Source organism: Thamnophis sirtalis, unplaced genomic scaffold, assembly GCF_051295495.1.
Source record: "Thamnophis sirtalis isolate CommonGarterSnake01/CBP01778 unplaced genomic scaffold, rThaSir2_p1.2 scaffold_2, whole genome shotgun sequence".
NCBI classification, from domain to species: Eukaryota; Metazoa; Chordata; class Lepidosauria; order Squamata; family Natricidae; genus Thamnophis; species Thamnophis sirtalis.
In genome coordinates, this window is record NW_028261382.1 from 91699885 (window position 1) to 91718529 (window position 18645).

At 45.9% G+C, this 18645-nt stretch overlaps 1 protein-coding gene across 1 annotated transcript in view; it reads left to right on the top strand.

Annotated features, from left to right (window-relative positions):
• Positions 1 to 3879: 3879 nt before the first annotated feature.
• The window catches only part of NTM (neurotrimin), an 821237-nt gene continuing 806471 nt past the window's right edge, over positions 3880 to 18645 (top strand). The window contains exon 1 of the mRNA XM_087706369.1: positions 3880 to 4108. Within this exon, the coding sequence (XP_087562495.1) occupies positions 4027 to 4108 (82 nt within the window). The 5' untranslated portion in view covers positions 3880 to 4026. The remainder of the gene's footprint in view (positions 4109 to 18645) is intronic.

Here is an 18645-nt window from a genome sequence, read left to right on the forward strand (position 1 = left end):
TCATGGCTTGAGATCATGATTTGCTCTTGGGGAGGAAAGCGATGGCAAATCTAGACAGTATACTAAAAAGCAGAGACATCACCCTGCCAAAAACAGTGCATATAGTCAAGGTTATGGTTTCCCCAATTCCAATGGATGGCTGTGAAAGTTGGACCATAAGAAAGGCTGAGCACCAAAGAATGGAGGCTTTTGAACTCTGGTGCTGGAGAGGACTCCTGCGAGTCCCTTGGACTGCAAATATCAAACTGGACAGTCCTAGAGGAGATCAACCCTGACTTGCTCTTTAGAAGGCCAGATCCTGAAGAGGGAACTCAAGTACTTTGGCCACCTGATGAGAAGGAAGGACTCACTGGAGAAGAGCCTAATGCTGGGAAAGACTGAGGGTATAAAAAGAAGGGGACGACAGAGAATGAGGTGGCTGGATGGAGTCACTGAAGCAGTCGGTGTGAGCTTAAATGGACTCCGGAGGATGGTAGAGGACAGGAAGGCCTGGAGGAATATTGTCCATGGGGTCGCGATGGGTCGGACATGACTTCAAAAGTAACAACAACAACAAATCAGAAGAACAACAATAATCAAATCTGAAACAGGCATGCAAGCCACCAAAAATATACCTCGCCAGCCCATATGGGAAACACATTAGTTTGTGCAGAATTTAAGAGTAAGAATAAGAATTGGGTAGAAGATGTGAGGATGGGAGAAATCTGATAGGAGCATCTCGGGAGATTAAAACTCCTGTTCAGAATTTTACTGGAGTGAATATTTAACTCTCTTGAAATGTCTACAGTGCTTGGTGGAAGGAAAGAAAGATTAGAAGATGATTGGAAGCAAAACAGATGAAGAGAAAACTTCATTGGAAAACTTGCAAAACCAGGCTAAGGATAGATCATTCCGGAGAAGATCTATCTGTCACTGCTCAGATTTGACACCCAATTTGATGGCATAAGATCAATCGCAATTGCAATAATAGAAGAACATGCAATTTACAGAGCCAGGAAGCAGCTTGAGGAATACATTAAGGTGAAGGTTCCTCTTGCACATACGTGCTATTCATTTCCGACTGTATGGTGGGGGTGATCATGTATGTTTCTAAGCCGAAGAGCCAGTGCTGTCCGAAGACGTCTCCGTGGTCATGTGGCCGGCATGACTAAATGCTGAAGGTGACTGGAGCACTGTTACCTTCCCACTAAAGGGGGATCCTATTTTTCTACTTGCATTTTTACGTGCTTTTGAACTGCTAGGTTGGCAGAAGCTTGGACAAGTAACGGAAGCTCACTCCATTACGTGGCGCTAGGGATTTGAACCGCCGAACTGCCAGCCTTTCCAATTGACAATCTCAGCGTCTTAGCCACTGAGCCACCTTTTTGTGGAATACATTAAAGTTGCATTATCCTGCCTCCAGTGGATTGAAACCAGTGGAATGATAGAGAAATCATCACCTCCAATCCAGAGAAGAGAATATTATTCCAAAGAGCTGGCAACTGAAACTGATGGTGTTCTGTAAGGAGATTAATAGACATGACTATTTTTAAAGGGGAAATAGTGAATGGAAAAGTGTTAGCTGGAGGGATTACATCAGTATTTCAGTTCTTGTTTTGAGATACAGAAAGTGACTAAGACGCTGAGCTTGTCGATCAGAAAGGTCGACATAACAAGAGTGAGCTCCCATTACTTGTCCCAGCTTCTGCCAAGGTTCCATGCACCTTCAGTGTTTAGTCATGCCTGCCACATGACCACGGAGACGTCTTCAGACAGCACTGGCTCTTCGGCTTTGAAACGGAGATGAGCACCGCCCCCTAGAGTCGGGAACGACTAGCACATATGTGCAAGGGGAATCTTTACCTTTACCTTTGAGATACAGGGAAATCAGAAAAGGGGCTCTGGTAAGGAAACATGTGGTCTTCTCTCAAGGGAAGACGAAATAGCAACCGAATGACTTTATTTTACTTACTTATTAAATTTTTATGCCTGACAAATGCCAAGCATTTGTGGGCTCCTTGTTATTTTCTGAGCTAGAGCACTGATGATGTTACCTAGTTGGGTAATGAAATGTCTACAAGGAAACCACCAAGCCCAGAGAGCACCAAGGACTCCACAGTTCAAACCTGACCTACAGATGTTTCTCTTCTATTGGTGCCAAGAAATTTTCAGGGCCAATAGGAGCTGGACTAAGCCACTTTCAGACTAATGACGGAGATATCTTAGATTGTCTATATGGGGACATTTTAAGTTGGGAGAACAAGGAAAACCACTTCAGTACCATTAGAAGTTCCTCCACATTACATTCCCAGCAGGTTGGGAATGAGATGAAGGCCATCCTAAAGGCACCTCCAAATGGTTATTGAGTCATCTCTATGCCAACGCCCCTCTTCCTTAAGCCCCCAAGTCCAAGTCAACCCTTTCAGATGGCATTGGATGAACTCCTTCCTGAGGGGTCCTTGACGCTCTCTCAGCTTTCTAGCACTGATGATGCTACGTAGTTGGGTCATAAAATATCTGCAAGAAAACCACCAATCTCACAAAGCATCAAGGACCATGTTGTTGTTGTTGTTGTTGCTGCTGCTGCTGCTCCTCCTCCTCCTCCTCTTCTTCTTCTTCTTCTTCTTCTTCTTCTTCTTCTTCTTCTTCTTCTTCTTCTTCTTCTTCTTCTTCTTCTTCTTCTTCCTCTTCTTCTCCTCCTCCTCTTCCTCCCCCTCCTCCACCTTCTCTTCCTCCTCCTTTTTCTTCCTCCTCCTCCTCTTCCTCCTCCTCTTCCTCCTCCTCCTCTTTTTCTTCTCCCCCTCTTCTTTCTCCTCCTCTTTTTCTTTTTCTTCTTCTTCTTCTTCTTCTTCTTCTTCTTCTTCTTCTTCTTCTTCTTCTTCTTCTTCTTCTTCTTCTTCTTCTTCTTCTTCTCCTACTCCTCTTCCTCCCCCTCCTCCTCCTTCTCTTCCTCCTCCTTTTTCTTCCTCCTCCTCCTCTTCCTCCTCTTCCTCCTCCTCCTCTTTTTTCTTCTTCCCCCTCTTCTTCCTCCTCCTCTTTTTCTTCTTCCCCCTCTTCTTCCTCCTCCTCCTCTTCTTCTTCTTCTTCTTTCTCCTCTTCTTCCTCCGCCTCCTCTCCTCCTCTCTTCCCCCTCCTCCCTGTAAACCCCACTCCCCTTCTAGCACTGATGGTGGGTCTGGGTCCCCAAAACGTCTGCCAGAAAACCACCCAGCTCAGAGACCCCCAAGGAGCCCTCATTTCAATCCTCCTCCCCCCACAAGCTACAAATACCTTCATTGGGACTCCCTTCTCATCCCTCCACGTCCGACCGCCAACCCCAGCTAGAAACCCACTCCGAATCCTCCCACCCGTCACCCCATGTCAGCCGCCGCAAGTTGTGGGGACAGCCAGCCTCGCCCCCTCCCAATCCCTCTCCCCTCCCGCAGCCACCTATTCGCCCCTTCGCGGGGGGTGGGGGGGAGGGCGAGCCGGCGAGGTTGCGCGCGCGGGGGTGGAGCGCGGGGGTCGCGAGGGGAAAGCTTCTCGTCAAGCGCCGTCCGCGAACCAATGAGTGCGCGCGCCGCAGTGGAGGGCTGGCCGCGGCCGCGGATCTCGGAGCGCGTCTGGCTGGTCCAGACCATGAGACGGAGGCGGATTCTGGAGGAGCAGCACGCGCTGGCTGGCTGGCTCTCGAGCGCGCGTGGCGGAGCAAGCCGGGCTCGGGACTCCCGCGTGGGACCTTCCTCTTGAGTGACAGCACCCCTTTCCCCCCCACCCCTCTTCCCCCCCAGCCTCCCTCCCCTTCCCGTTGGGCGCCAAGCCCAAGGCAGCATCCCACCCCTTCTCTCTCTCTCCCTCCCGGGCACCCAGCCTCCCACGGCATCCCCCTCTGCCTTCCCTGCCACCCCACGCTGCCCAGTTGGAGAGCCACGCGAGCCGGCAGGGGGGGAAGGAGCGGGGGAAGCCCACCCCGGAGCTTGCTGCCTCTACTGCCGCCGCTGCTTCTTCTTCTATTGCGAGGGAGGCGAGCCCCGAAACGCGACCGGCTTTTCCTTCCAGGCTTCAAGGATGTCTTGGCTTCTGGCAAAAATTAACCACCTTCTCTTTTGGGCGACCCTGGCCGGGATGGCGTCGGTCTTCCTCTTTCAAGGTACGGGGGGGGAGGGGTATCTGTCCAGGGGGGTGGGGGGCGGGAGATGTTGGGGGAGAGGGAGGGGTTGTCGCCGCTTCCCCCCCCCCTTTGGTCTCCCCCCCTCCTCCCAATTTTTTATAATTTATTATTATTATTATTATTTGGGCTCGGATGAGGATGCTCTTCGTGGGTACCAGCGGAGGACTCGCGTTTCTCCCGTCTAGTTTCTCCGCGGGTTTCGCTCAGGGGTTCCATGTCCAGCGCCGGCGGGACGGTTCGCACCGTGGGTGGGTCTCCCTGCGGCGCGGAGCCGGTGTGTCTGTTTGTGTTTGTGTTAACACCTCCCCTTCCCTCCCCCCCTCCTTGGACCGGATGGGTTCCGAAGACTCCCTCCCTTCTGGCCAAAATGCGGAGGGGCGTCTTCTTGCCTGCCGTTGGAAGGGGAGAAAAACTTCGACGCCGAAACTTCTGCTACTTGTTCGGGGAAGGCGGGGGCGGAGGAGGCTTGTGGGGTGGGTGGGTGGGAGGGAGGGAGGGAGAGGGGATGGACAGGTGTGATCGATGGTCGACTCTTCCTTCCCACCTCACCCCACCCTGTCTTCACTTTCGGTGCTCGGTGCCGCCTTTCTTTCTTGGATGCTCAAGGTTCATCCTAGGGAGCCCCTCCCCAACCCCTTCCGATCTCCCCCCTCCTCCCAATAACCCGCGAATAACAACACCCGTGAATTGTGGCTTTGTGAAAAGGCGGCGGTGAGACTGTCCCAGCGTGGTATACGCGTGGGTGGTTTACTTTTTATTTTTTGGGAGTGGGTGGGTGGGTGCAGAATGAAGAGATCAGATCCACCTAAAGCTTGGTTGGAATCAACATGTCCCTGCCGATCGCTTTGCCCAAAGTAGTGAGGGAGGGAAAGTGGGGGGGGGGGAGAGGAAGGAGACACCCAGCGACAGAGAAGAGGTAGAGGGACAACCAATGTTTTCCTATCCTTGAGGGCAAGTTGAATTTAAATAAACATCTGGATGAAGGAGTCTCCAGCAGTCTCCAAAGAAATAAATACACACAGTAAAATAAATCTACCTTGTTCACACCTTTGAGTTCTCTCCAAGATGCTGTGCATGAAACCTCTCTGGCAGGGCATGCTGGCTGTTTCTGCCTCTGTCCTTGCACACTTGTGAATGTGCACACCCACCCACCCACGCCAAGACACGGCTGTGTTGTGCACACGGGCGCGTCCCCTGCACAGATCTCTTGCTCTACTGCGAATTTATAAAGAATTTGAAAAGTTATACTATATAGATCCTAAAGAGCGGGGCAGGGAGGGAGGGCAAAGAGGCTGGGCATTGACAGCTGTCCATCTGTCTATCCTGATTAAATAAGGCTGCCTGACTTCTTGACTAGGGGTGCGGGAGAAGGAGGGGGGCAGGAATCTATACATTTCTATACATGTCTATACATTAAATACTCTATTTATGATCATTTCTGACCCCCTTCCAACCAAGGTCAATGGACTTGATAAGAGTCTTCCTTTTACTCCTCGGGGGAGCTGCGGAGTAATGGAGGAGAAAGGTTGTAGCAAAGCCCTGGATGTGCCTTACTTCGAAGCTGGAGGAAATGTGGGGGGTTGAACATTTGCGCCGATTGTACAAACAGCTGGAAGTGGTGCTGGTGGAAGGCAGAACCTGGCATGTGCCAAATTGGGCTGCTTTGTGCATGACAGAGACCCCGGGGGTGGGGTTGGAAGGTAGAGGCAATGGCTGGTGGTGGGCCCATATGTTTCTCCTTCCATGCTGGTGACTGTGTCAACTTGTATTAGCTCTTGCACAACCATCTGGAGCTGTTGGCGTGTGTTCTCACCCTCCCTCCCCGGAAGTATAGAGATGGCTCCAGCTTCCCTACAGATGTGCTGCTGTGGTAGACCCGAGCGGCTGTCCGATGCTAATGGTCCTGTAGCTTTGGTGGCTGCCCTGGAACCACGGAGTTATGATGTTGGAGGACTCCAGGGAGGACTCACACCCTTGTCAGCCCTTCTTTATTCTCCTACCATCTGGAAGGAGATCTAGGAGCACAGGCAGACGCACGAACAGGCTGAAGAACAGTTTTTATCCCTGGGTTGTCAGACTCCTGAATGAAAAATAACCCTACAACAACATAGTACGACTGACCTGCGGGGCAGTCGCGATGGGCAATAAGTTCCCATGTTGCAATAGGACTGGGTGTTTGTTAGTAGGATTCACTGGGCTAAGGGATTTTTTTTTGTCTTTCACTGTGAGTTGCATTGTGTTGGAGAGGCTCATCCCAATCTCATTGTACACAAGTTGTACTCTGACAACAAAGGTTTAACTTTGGCGCATACGTTTGCTGCTGACCTGAAGCTTGTCTGCTTTAGTGGCCGTTGAGAGGTGGCTCTTTTAACGGCTTAAGCATGGCAATAGATTCGTTATTGCTTTGGCCAAACTCTGGCTTCTCAAAGTTGTCACCCACTTTCGTATTTCAAGTCCTATGTGTAGATGCACCCTTTACACCGAGCTGCCAAATTTCCCTTCTTCTTCACAAACCCTTAGTCCTCCTCTCAAATGCTTATCTATATTTTTATTACCAATAAGCTCTTTCTTCTCCATGGATAGACTTTTTTTTAAATTAATTTATTTTTTTATTTTATCAATTTCATATATACATTCACAATTATATGATCTCATAACTGTTATTAATAATATGTATTTATAACAATTTTTCCCTACAGTTGACAATATACTAGAAGATTGCTTTTTTAACATCCCATAGATCCATCTTATCTTACAACGGTCCTACTTCTTCTTCCCTCCCTCCCTCTTTCCTTCCCTCGTTTCTTCTCTCCTACTCCCCTTCCTTCCCTCCTTCCTTCCCTCCCTCCTTCCCCTTCCCTCCTTCTCTCCTTCCCTCCTTCCTTTCCTCCTTCCTTCCTTCCCTCCTTCCTTTTCTCCTTCTCTCCTTCCTTTTTCCCTTCCTTTCCTCCTTCCTTCCCCCCTTCCTTGTCTCCTACATTCCCTCCTTCCTTCCCTCCTTTCTTCTCTCCTTCTCTCCTTCCTTCCCTCCTTCCTTCCCTCCTTTCTTCTCTCCTTCTCTCCTTCCTTCCCTCCTTCCTTCCCTCCTTGCTTCCCTCCCTCCTTCCCTCCCTCCTTCCTACCCCCCTTTCTTCTCTTTCTTCTCTCCTTCCTTCCTTCCTCCTCTCCTTTCCCTTCTCTCCTTCCCCTTGGATAGACTTTTTTTTGCAGAGAGAAAGTTTCTCTCCATGGTTAAGCAGTCAAAAACGATGATGCACTTCCAAACTCAGTAGTCTTGCTTTACCTATCATAGTGATGGAGAAACGTTTCGGCACTGAGGGCCAAAAATTGAGCATGAGCACGCTCGTCTGGGCCACAACCCGGAATAGAAGCTGCCCAGGGCTCATGCATGTGCCTGAAAATGAACTTCCGGGTTTTGGCACGTGCATGCACCAGTTAGTCTTCTGGGTTTCTGGTGCACATGCACGCACAGTGATCAGCTAGCCAGCGGGTATGCTCAGGCAAGAAAATGGAAGACCAGCTCTTCTAGTTTCTGGCACTGTTGCACGTACGAAGGCCAGCTGATTGTTGTGCGTTATGCACACCAGAACCTTGAAAGAGGAATGGATGATGCCGCGCATGCCAGGTGACATGTCTCTGCATGCCATTTTGGGCACGTGTGCCACAGTTTTGCCATCAAGGACCTATCAATTGTTTGTTGCTATTCTTGGGCTCCAATGTAGTTTCTATACCAGTGGTGGGTTTCAAACTTTTTAAGAACCTCTTCTGTAGGTGTGGCCTGCTTTGTGGGATTGGCTTGCCAGCCATGTGACCAGGCAGGAGTAGCTTGGCGCTTAGCAACCAAAATGTTGGCTCAGGAACTCTGGCATTTGAAGCATGCAAGTCTTAAAGCTGTCAAGTTACAAGACCCTTGCACCCCTAACCCTTTAGGAAAAAAAACCCAGGGGTGTTCAAACTTGAAAGCTTTAAGACTTGTGGATTTCAGCTCCCAGAATTCCTCCTCTCGCTCTTCATCTTGATGATGTCCGGACCGGCGGGGGGAGGGAGCTGGAACCGGTTCCAAACGGCACTGTAGATTTGTGGAACCTCTTCTATAGAAGAGGTTAGAACTGACTGGAACCCACCCCTGGTCTATACTATTTCATGTCCCATGCCATCTAAACATCCTGGACTCCTCCGTTGCTATGCTTTACTCATTACGAGATCCTTCCTTCTCCCCCTCCTTTTTTCCCAGTGGATTTACAGCAGTCGAAATGCTCATATTAAAATAGAATGCTGTCATCTGTAGCTACAGCTGTGCTAATCCCCCCCTTCTACAAAGTCTGACCTTAAGTAGCCCCCAAGGGTCCACTGAATCAGCCTTGCTCTCCTCTGTAGCTAAGGATTTAATTCCTTAGCTGTTTCCATTGTGATTGCATGCACTCAAGATCTTTCGGAAGACATGAGTAGATCAGTGTTTCTTAAGGCTGTCCATTTTAGGACTTCAGCTCCCAGAATTCCCTTTCTTGTTCTTGTTCTTGTTCTTCTTGTTCTTGTTCTTCTTGTTCTTCTTGTTCTTGTTCTTGTTCTTCTTGTTCTTGTTCTTCTTGTTCTTCTTGTTCTTCTTGTTCTTGTTCTTCTTGTTCTTGTTCTTCTTGTTCTTGTTCTTGTTCTTCTTTTCTTGTTCTTGTTCTTGTTCTTGTTCTTGTTCTTGTTCTTGTTCTTGTTCTTGTTGTTGTTGTTGTTGTTGTTCTTCTTCTTCTTCTTCTTCTTCTTCTTCTTCTTCTTCTTCTTCTTCTTCTTCTTCTTCTTCTTCTTCTTCTTCTTCTTCTTCTTCTTCTTTCTTCCATATCCATCATCAGATGTTGGCGATCATGTTGGCAATCCTATTTTTGTCAACAGCCTCACAAAAAGTGCTGCTGAGTTTTGTTCAAACCTGTCTCTTAGATTTTGAAGCCACAATGTTCTTCTTCTGCCTGGACCTTGTTGGCTTTCAATCTTTCCCTGGAGGATTAAGCAAAATGTGCTGTATTTTTCTGGGTGTCGCATCACATGTCCAAAATATTCTAACTTTCACCTTTTAATGGCTTTGATGATTTCCCTTTGCTTTCTCAGGCAGCTTATTACCTCTTCATTTCTGATTTTGTCAACCCAACTTATACGTAATAGCCACCTGTAAATCCATATTTCAAATGATTCTAGTTTCTTTCTGTCAGAAACCAACTCTCTACTTTGTACAGCAGGTTAGAAAAGATGTAACATCTGACAAGCCTGATTTTCAGTCTTAGGCTTATGCTGTGACTGCAGAAGACCTTTTCCATTTTGAAAAATTCTGTTTGAGCTTTCTCTATCCTTGTCTTTACTTCACCGACCATGTCCTAGCTTTCATGTAAATTGAAAACAAGGTACATGATCCTTTCAACTTTCTCTAGTGGTATTCCTTCCAAATTTATCACTGGTAAGTTAATGCATTGTTTCCTGACGACCCTGATCTTGGTTTTTGAGGTGTTAAGCTTCAAGCTGTATTTTTCAGATATTTCTGAGACTCTCTTGATGAGGAACTGAAGGTCTTCATGCTTACTGGTAAGCAGAACTGTATCATCAGCATATCTTAAATTGTTGCTCTGAACACCGTTTATTTTGAGTCCAGCATCAATGTGTTCCATTGCTTTGTTGAAATTCCCCAGCCAGTCAGAATTCTGGGAGTTGAAATCCACATGTGTTAAAGTTAACAAATATACTGGTTACTGATAGACTTTTTGTAACTAATAATGAGGTAATATTTAAGATATTCGAGCTTGCTGAACTTACCAAGCAGAGGTGGGTTCCTACCAGTTCGCACCTATTCGGTAGAACCGGTTCGTCAAATCTACTGAACTGGTTAGAAGAGGTTCCACCAGTGGACCCGAAAAGCAGGCCACACCTGCAGAAGAGGTTCCAAAATTTTTTGAAACCCACCACTGGTCCTTGGATATGATTATTCTACACTATCATGCTCATATTTATAACACTCAGTTCCTCTGTGAAAGGTAAGAATGACTACTGTGTTTGTGGTGCAATCAGAACATTGCGTGTGTTGAAGTTGTTTTAACGCAAACCAAAGATGCCTTTTAAAAAACAAGTTTACATCCTATTCTTATGCATGCCAGTGCTGTGTGTGAGGTAATTTAAGGTGGTTCTGACAAGTGTCGTCGGCATCTTCATATCCGGTCACATGGGTGGCAAGCCACTCCCATCCGGTCACATGGGCAGCAAGCCACTCCCACAAAGGAGGCCACACCCACAGAGTAGGTTCGAACAATTTTTGAAACCCACCACTGTTACCAGGGCTTACTGTCCCTCTAAAAATCAAATTTCCCTTGAACTGAGCTGAACTCTGGATGGCACCTGAATATTTGTTTTTTTTGTTTTCTTGGCAGTAGTACAGAAGTAACTTTCTACATGCCTTCTGCTAATATATATTATTTCAATTGATCAATGTAGTCAACAGTCTTGGCATTAACTATGTATAACAATACTTTATTTTGGGGTGTTTTTTTTTGAGAAAGCTTAAATTATAGGTGCAGGCACAACTTTGGTGGGAGAAATTCCCTTTAAAAAACCCTAAGGAAATTGCCATTACTGATCTCAATAAGTTTTGAAGAAACTGGCCTTTTTGGAAGATGATATCTAATATTAAATTGTGAAGTTCAATCTCCAGGTAAGAATAGGAGGAAAAATATTCTGTACCCCCAGAGAAACAGGTCAGCAACCCACACCTCTGGAGCTGCATGTGGCTCTTTCATCCTTCTGTTGTGGCTCCCTGTCGCCAGTTGGCACCCCAATATTAAGAGGAGCTTCCGGTTGGGTGGGGGGGAAGCACAATGTGCCAGGAGGAGACTCTATGGCAAGGAGTGGGTTTTCTGGTTGGCTCCACAATTGATAGGGCTTTCAGTTAGGACAGGTAGAGGAAAAAAGGATGCCACACTAGGAGGAGACACTATGGTGGGGGAACTGGACTTCCGGTCAGCTCCAGAATTGAATGGGCACTTCCTGTTAGGACTTGTTGGCTCCTGATGTTTTCTTTTCTGTGGGAAACGGGTCCAAATGGCTCTTTGAGTGTTTAAAGTTGCTGATCCCCGTCCTAAAGAGTGACTGCCAATCCGTTGGATGGCAAGGATCAAGATGGACGTGTGGTTTAGACCCACACCGCCCCACCATGCGTGACCTCAGCTCTTAACATGTTTGAAAATAATCCTTTTAGGTTTGTTGAAAACAAGCTTCATCCTTGGCACCATCCGGTTGTAACTGTAGTAACTTTTGTTGCTACATCAATCCCATTTGATAAAGTTATAGCTGCACTACCTACTTCTGCATCCTGGGTCTGTATCCTGTCTCCTTTTGCTATTCTATTTACTAATCAGTGGAATCAATTTTTGAGTTTATACCTCATTCACTTGTGAAGATTGGATTGGTTTTGCATCTCAACTTGGGTTATATCTTGTGATGGTTCTATATCTTTTTAAAAAACATTTAGAATCAGTTATCTAGACATGATATATCTGGATTATCTAAATACATTAATGGGGCAAATATCAGGAGAAGCTGTAACTTGCTAGAATTCTCTGCATAACAACAACAATATTTTTTTAAAAAAGCAACTGTAAAGTATCGTGTCTTCCCGAAAATAAGACAGGGTGTTATTTTTTTTGACCCCCCTGAAATAAGCACTTGGCCTTATTTTGGGGGAGGTCTTATTATTTTTAAGCTGCAGGAGGCAATGAGTGTGGTCACCTCATGGCTGCGGCTGTATTGCAATATTTTCAGGGAGGGATTATTTTCAGGGGAATGGCTTATATTAGTGCATGCCGAGGTGGCGCAGTGGTTAGAGTGCAGTACTGCAGGCCACTTCAGCTGACTGCTATCTGCAGTTCAGTGGTTCAAATCTCACCGGCTCAAGGTTGACTCAGCCTTCCATCCTTCCGAGGTGGGTGAAATGAGGACCCAGACTGTGGGGGCGATATGCTGACTCTGTAAACCGCTTAGAGAGGGCTGAAAGCCCTATGAAGCGGTATATAAGTCCAACTGCTATTGCTATGCGCTCAAAAGCCCGATTGGGCTTATTATCCCGGGAGGTTTTATTTTCATGGAAACTGGGTAGTTATTTGCACAATTGGCCAGTGATAAACTATTACAAAAAGAAATTGCTATTCACTAAACAGTTTGCTTTAATCTTAAACTAAAAATTTGGTTTTAGTTTTGGAAATCTTTTCCCAATGCTTCCCCCCCCCCCCCCCCGCTTAACATTCTGCTTTAAGTCAATTGAGGAAGGTCTTGTGGATGGATAAGCACTGATAAAAAGTATAACCATCTTTTATTTGAAGTGCTGGCCTATCAGGGAAGAGACAATTGTGCAGCTTAGCTGGGGTTTAAGGAAAAATAAAATTTGATGGCTGACATGGAAGTGGAGGTTTAAACGTTACCATTCCTTGTTCCATTTAAAAGTTGCACAGTGCTTTAATTGTTTTTTCCTTGAATTTTTTGAATTTCCTTCCTTATAAAAATGAGAAGCAATCTAGTAGCACTTGTTCAGGCTAATAAAGTTTTTACAAGTGGACTTCTCTGAACAGCAACCTACAAAGTTTGTTGTTGTTAGTCATGAAGTCATGTCTGACCCATGGACAATGTTCCTCCAGGCCTTCCTGTCCTCTCCCATCCCTCTGGAGTCCATTTAAACTCACGCCGACTGCTTCAGTGGCTCCAGCCAGCCACCTCCTTCTCTGTCGTCCCCTTCTTCTTTTGCCGTCCATCGTTCCCAGCATGAGGCTCTTCTCCAGGGAGTCCTTCCTTCTCATTAGGTGGCCAAAGTATTTGAGTTTCATCTTCAGGATCTGGCCATCTAAAGAGCAGATCTCTTTAAGGATGAAAATAAAGGATAAAGGGGAATCAGAGTATTTCAAGACATGGGGAAGATTTTATGATCAACTAGAGAAAGGAAACTAGAAAAGAAATTAGGGAGAAGATATAGAACACAGATGATGCATTGTTAAATGGAAAGGGAGGGGGGAAGAAGGGGAAAACAGAAAAGAAAATATTAAATATATAAATATATATCCAAAAGTGAGATATAAAGTGGGGGGGGGGTATAGTTAGGATAGATTAGTGAAGGTAAGGGAATAAGAAATGATATCAAATTATATTTGGGTTTGCGGAAATACCATCCCAAGGAAATATAAACTGAGATCTGAAAGAGAATAATAGAAAAGAGAGAGAGAGAGGAGGAGGGAATGAAAGGAAGATGGGGGAAAGAAGAAAGAGGTAAGGAGAGGAGGATGGAAGGGAGAGGAAGAGAAGGGGAAGGGGGTAGGAAGGGGAAGAGGAGGAGGAGGAGAAAGGTAAGGGAAGAAGGAAGGGGAAGGAGAGGAGGAAGGAAGGAAGTAGAGAAGGGAGGGAGGGAGAAAAGAAAGGGAGAATAAGGTGGTGTTACAACAGGAGGAAGGGATGATAAATAAACCAACCCAAATCGTTATATTATAACCTATTAATGAAATAATAAATGTATAAGAATGATAAATGTGAAGAACAACAATTATGTGAATGTATACTTAAAATGGTATGTAAGAGAACAAAAAATTTAAAAAAATTCTGCAAAATTATAATAATAATATATTATCCAGAAAAACTACTCCATTAGATATCAATAAAAAGTTATGGTTTTCTCTATAGTTCTATATAAAATAAATAAATAAAAATAAAGAGCAGTCAGGGTTGATCTCCTCTAGGACTGACCTGTTTGGTTATCTTGCAGTCCAAGGGACTTGCAGGAGTCTTCTCCAGCACTATGTTCAAAGGCCTCCATTCTTTGGTGCTCAGCCTTCCTTATGGCCCAACTTACAAAGTTAGTGCTTTTAATAAAAATGTGTTAGTCTGAAGACCTGCTACCAGATGCCTTATGATTTTGGGTTACCCCTAAACTAACACCACTTTCATTCTATAGTTTGTCATCTGCAAAAGAGGCTTTGATTTATTTGGTCTTATTTTTAGAGTCTTCCCAACAATTCTTTTGATGGTAAATAGGATCTTTTTTAAAAAAAAAAAATTGTACTGGAAGTGTTTATTTATGCAATGATTGTTCTATTAGCCCTTTGAGGTACTTCAAACAAGAAACCCAAATCATAACTACTAACGTTGTTATCTTTATTGTTAGGTAACAGTAGCAGAATCTTTCAACTCTGAAAATCCTTCTCCCTTTATTTTATCAAGAACTAGGGAGGGTTCTCTGTGGGATGGTTCAGTTCAGTTCAGTTCAGTTTATTGTATTTGTATGCTGTCCTTTTCCCCGAAGGGGGACTCAGGGCGGCTCACAACTCGAACCGGGGAAGGGGGATACAAACAAAAATTTAAAAAACAAACATAACAATATATAATTTAAAACTCACAACAGTCATACCATTCGAGACGGGGGCAACAGCTCTTTAGCCCCAGGCCTGTCGGAACAGCCAGGTTTTGAGGGCTTTGCGGAAGGCCTGGAGGGTGGCGAGGGTACGAATCTCCACGGGGAGATCGTTCCAGAGGGTCGGAGCAGCCACAGAGAAGGCCCTCCCCCGAGGGGTCGACAGTCGACATTGGCCGGCAGATGGAATTCGGAGGAGGCCTACTCTGTGGGATCTAATCGGTCTAGTGGAGGTAATTGGCAGCAGGCGGTCTCTCAAGTACCCAGGTCCAATACCATGTTCCAATACCCAGGTTTCTTTGTGAGCCCACACCAGTGACATGCGGTGAGGTTTATGGCTGGTGAGGCACTGACACAGGGGTTTCAAATTTTTTTAGACTTGTGGACTTCGATTCCCAGAATTCCACAGCCAGGCACGCTCACTTCCGATTTAAAGTGACAGCATTTGTTTTTCCCCTTTGAGAAAAAGTTTTACTTCATTCTTTTTCTTCTTCCTCCCCCTCCTTCCTCCCTCTCTCCCTCCCTCCCCCCTCTCTCAAACAGACACACGCACACAGAGAAGTTGGATCCCTCGTGCATTTGCACATGTCTCCTACATACACCCCACTCCCCCTACATGTTTGGCAGATACCCGAAAACTAGCTGGGCCAGCAGGAGGCACACAAGCATGCATGGCGGAGCTGAGCCAACGGCTCATGTGCCCGCAGAGAGGGCTCTGCCTGCCACCTGTGGCACACATGCCATAGGCTAGCCATCACGGAACTAGACTTTGCGAGATTCCATCACCAGATGTTCTAACTGATGCAGTTTCAAGGCCGCAACGTTAATGCCCTTCTAAACCATCTGGACTATCTCGTGTGGTCTCCAGTTGTTAGAGCAGGAACAGCCCAAGGCTGACACCAACACAATGAAGAAGCTCTTGAGTACTATGACCTGAGTGGCTATGGGAAGGAGGAGATGACGTCTTGAGACACCTTCTGTCCCCTCTCCTCCTCTCCTCATGATAACATTCATCATTTGGTTCAGAAGAGATTGATAAAACTGGGATCGGTCGTGAATTGGAGGGAAATCAGAAGAAATTAGCATCGTAGCTGGCTGTGGCTTATCTTCCTCTTAGCTCCCGAATCGAGCAAGCCTCAACAGATGGAGTTGAAGGATCAACTCCTAAGGAGTTGAAACGTGGGAAATCAGGGACGCTGCGGATGACCAAAGAGATGCAAAAGGAAAGGGAGACTATTTAGACTTCTCACGACTGAGCTAAACGCCAGAACTTTTTGGAGATGGGAATCCTTTGAAGGAGAACGTTTTTTTTTTTTTTTTTAATTGCATTTGGTATCCAGCGATGGGCAAATTTGTCAGGGTGTTTTCCCGAAGAGGGTCAGCCTGCCTGGATATGACATCCATTAAGCCCACTTAGTCTTTGTTACACTTTGCAGCCTCCTGGCCTACTTCCATCTGCCCAGCTGACTTGCTTAGAAAGCAGTCCACGTTCCAACTCAGTGCACTGCCAATCTCTCTCTCTCTCTTCCCTCCCTCCTCCTCCCCAATTTTTTAAACTCCTTTCTTAAAGTGGAACTGCAGCTCCCTGCATTGTCCCTCCCTCCCACTGTTTCCCATGGAAAAAGAGGGACCATCCCTGCTGCAGGTTAGCTTGTCTGTCTTTTTGGAGATAGGGGAAGACACATCCTTCCTTACATGCAGGAAGGGAACGGATAAGCAGAATAGGATCTAAAGGCGACATATTTTGCTTATCATGCCCCACAATCCATAGGTTGTTGTTTTTTTCTTTCTTTCTTTCTTTCTTTCTTTCTTTCTTTCTTTCTTTCTTTCTTTCTTTCTTTCTTTCTTTCTTTCTTTCTTTCTCTTTCCTGCAATCCTATCATCGCCTCTTAGAAGGACGCCTAAATTTAACGCTTCCCGATCGGTCGGTCGTGTTTGGCTGCAGTCTTTTGTTCCCCCTGCCTAGTGTCTTATTTACTGCTCCTAGCAATCTTCTCCCGGCATAAATTTACACAGAGGAAAGTATCCAAGAACGGCGTTATCTTTGGTGATTTCTATCGTTGCCTGGACAATTTAGCTAAATTCAATTTTGTCATTATCTTTTAAAGCGTCCCCTCAAGCAGAGTTAATGAGAACAGCAAGAAGTGAGAGTTATGTTTTCCATAATTTTCTCCCCCCCCCGCCCCCCCATTCCTCGCCCTCCTCCCTCTTCTGCTCTTCCCACCCTTCAGAGGGATGGCATAACTTTCAGCCATGTCAAGACATTCGCAGTTCAGATCATAGCACGGACTAAGCGGTTAACTCTCATTTACAAGAGAATTAGTTCTGAATAATGGCATGCCATTAACACCCTTATGATACTCGCAAGGTTTTAACGCTGATGTAAATTTACAATGTTTTTATTTACTATTAGCTTTCTCGTTCCAAGCCAATGTCATAAAATTCTTTGATAGTCCAATTACACAGCGTGTTGTTTCTTCTGCCAAGAAAGAGATTTCTCCAGGACTGAGAGATTCATGTTATTCAAAGCGAAGGGATGACCTTAACTGTCAGGGGTTGGTTCCCATTAGAGGTAAAATATGTATCACTTTCTTTTTATTATTACATTTTGATTTGTGTGGACGTGTGTGTTGTTCATGTGCTGGAAGCTGCACTCCAGCCACTAGAGCGAATGAAGAAACTCACAAAATGTGCCCATTCTCTAAAAACATGTGATTTTAATTTGGTCTCATTGGCTAGTCTAAAGAAAAGAAGAATTAAGGGCGACGTGACAGCAGTATTCCAGCATTTGAAGGGCTGCCACAAAGAAGAGGGGGTCAAATTATTTTCCAAAGCACCAGAGGGCAGGACAAGAAACAATGGATGGAAACCAATCAAAGAGAGAAGCAAACTGGAATTAATGAGAAACTTCCTAACCGTGAGGACAAACAATGAAACATCTTGCCTTCAGAAATCATGGGTGCTCCATCACTAGAGGTTTTTAAGAATAGACTGGACAGCCACTTATCTGAAATAGTATAGGTTCTCTTGCTTGAGCAGGGGGGTGGACTAGAAGACCTCCAAAGTCCCTTCCAGCTCTATTCTATCTTAAATTCTCCCAATGGTGCCAAAGGCAGGACGAGAACTCACAGAAACTCTGGTTTCTGCCCTGATGCCTTCACCTGGTTTATAAGGACTGAGAGGGAATGACGGGTCCAAACTCTCTTAGCTGGCTTCATGCCTAAAGCAGGACTTGAACCAGTGGTGGGATTCAAATAATTTAAGATTATTTAATGATTTCTTCCAACGACCAGTTCACCAAACTGCTCAGAAAGTTAACAACCAGTTCTCCTGAAGTGGTGCAAACTGCCTGAATCCCACCACTGATTTGAACTCATGGTTTTGGGGTTTCTAGCCTGGTGTCCTAACCACCACACCAAACTCAGAGAACATAGTAGAACTGCTTAGAACAAAACCTCTCTAGTCCAGGGGTTGCCAATCTTTTCTTTATCACAGATTCCCCCCACCCTTTAAATGTCTTTTGGCCACGGCCATGGCCACGGCCACCCAAGAATTAACTCAATATTTTTTTTTCAAATTTTCAAAGACCCCCACTGTGAGAGCATCACTGCCCCCCAGGGGTCTGTGGACCACTGGTTGAGGATCACTGCACTTGTTGTGGTCTGCCGGAGGTCAGCAAAACTGGCAGCAGAGTCGGACAATGAGGAGGTTGGAGAGGAACATGGGCCAGTCCTGGGGACTGAGGGAAGCTCGGGCGAGGGCTCTGCATTGGAAGCAGAGAGGGAGCTAGACAGCTCTGAGGCAGAGGAACAGCTGGAGCCTGTTCCCAGTGTGCTCATGCGCAGAGCTGCCAGAAGGCAAGAATTACTAAGAAAGCAGGGTTGACTTAAGAGTAAAGCCACACCTTGGAGGTGATTGGCCCCTCCCATAGGACACAAAAGAGGAACAAATGGGGAGGGGGCTTTTGCAGGAAACAATTTGTTCCTTTGGTTGTTTCAAGAGTGGAAAGTTCTGTTTGTGACTTTAAGGGACTCTGTGCCAAGTGTTGCCTTGCCCTGCATTTGGAAACTAGTTATCTGGCAGCGCTCCAAGCGAGATAAGGTGC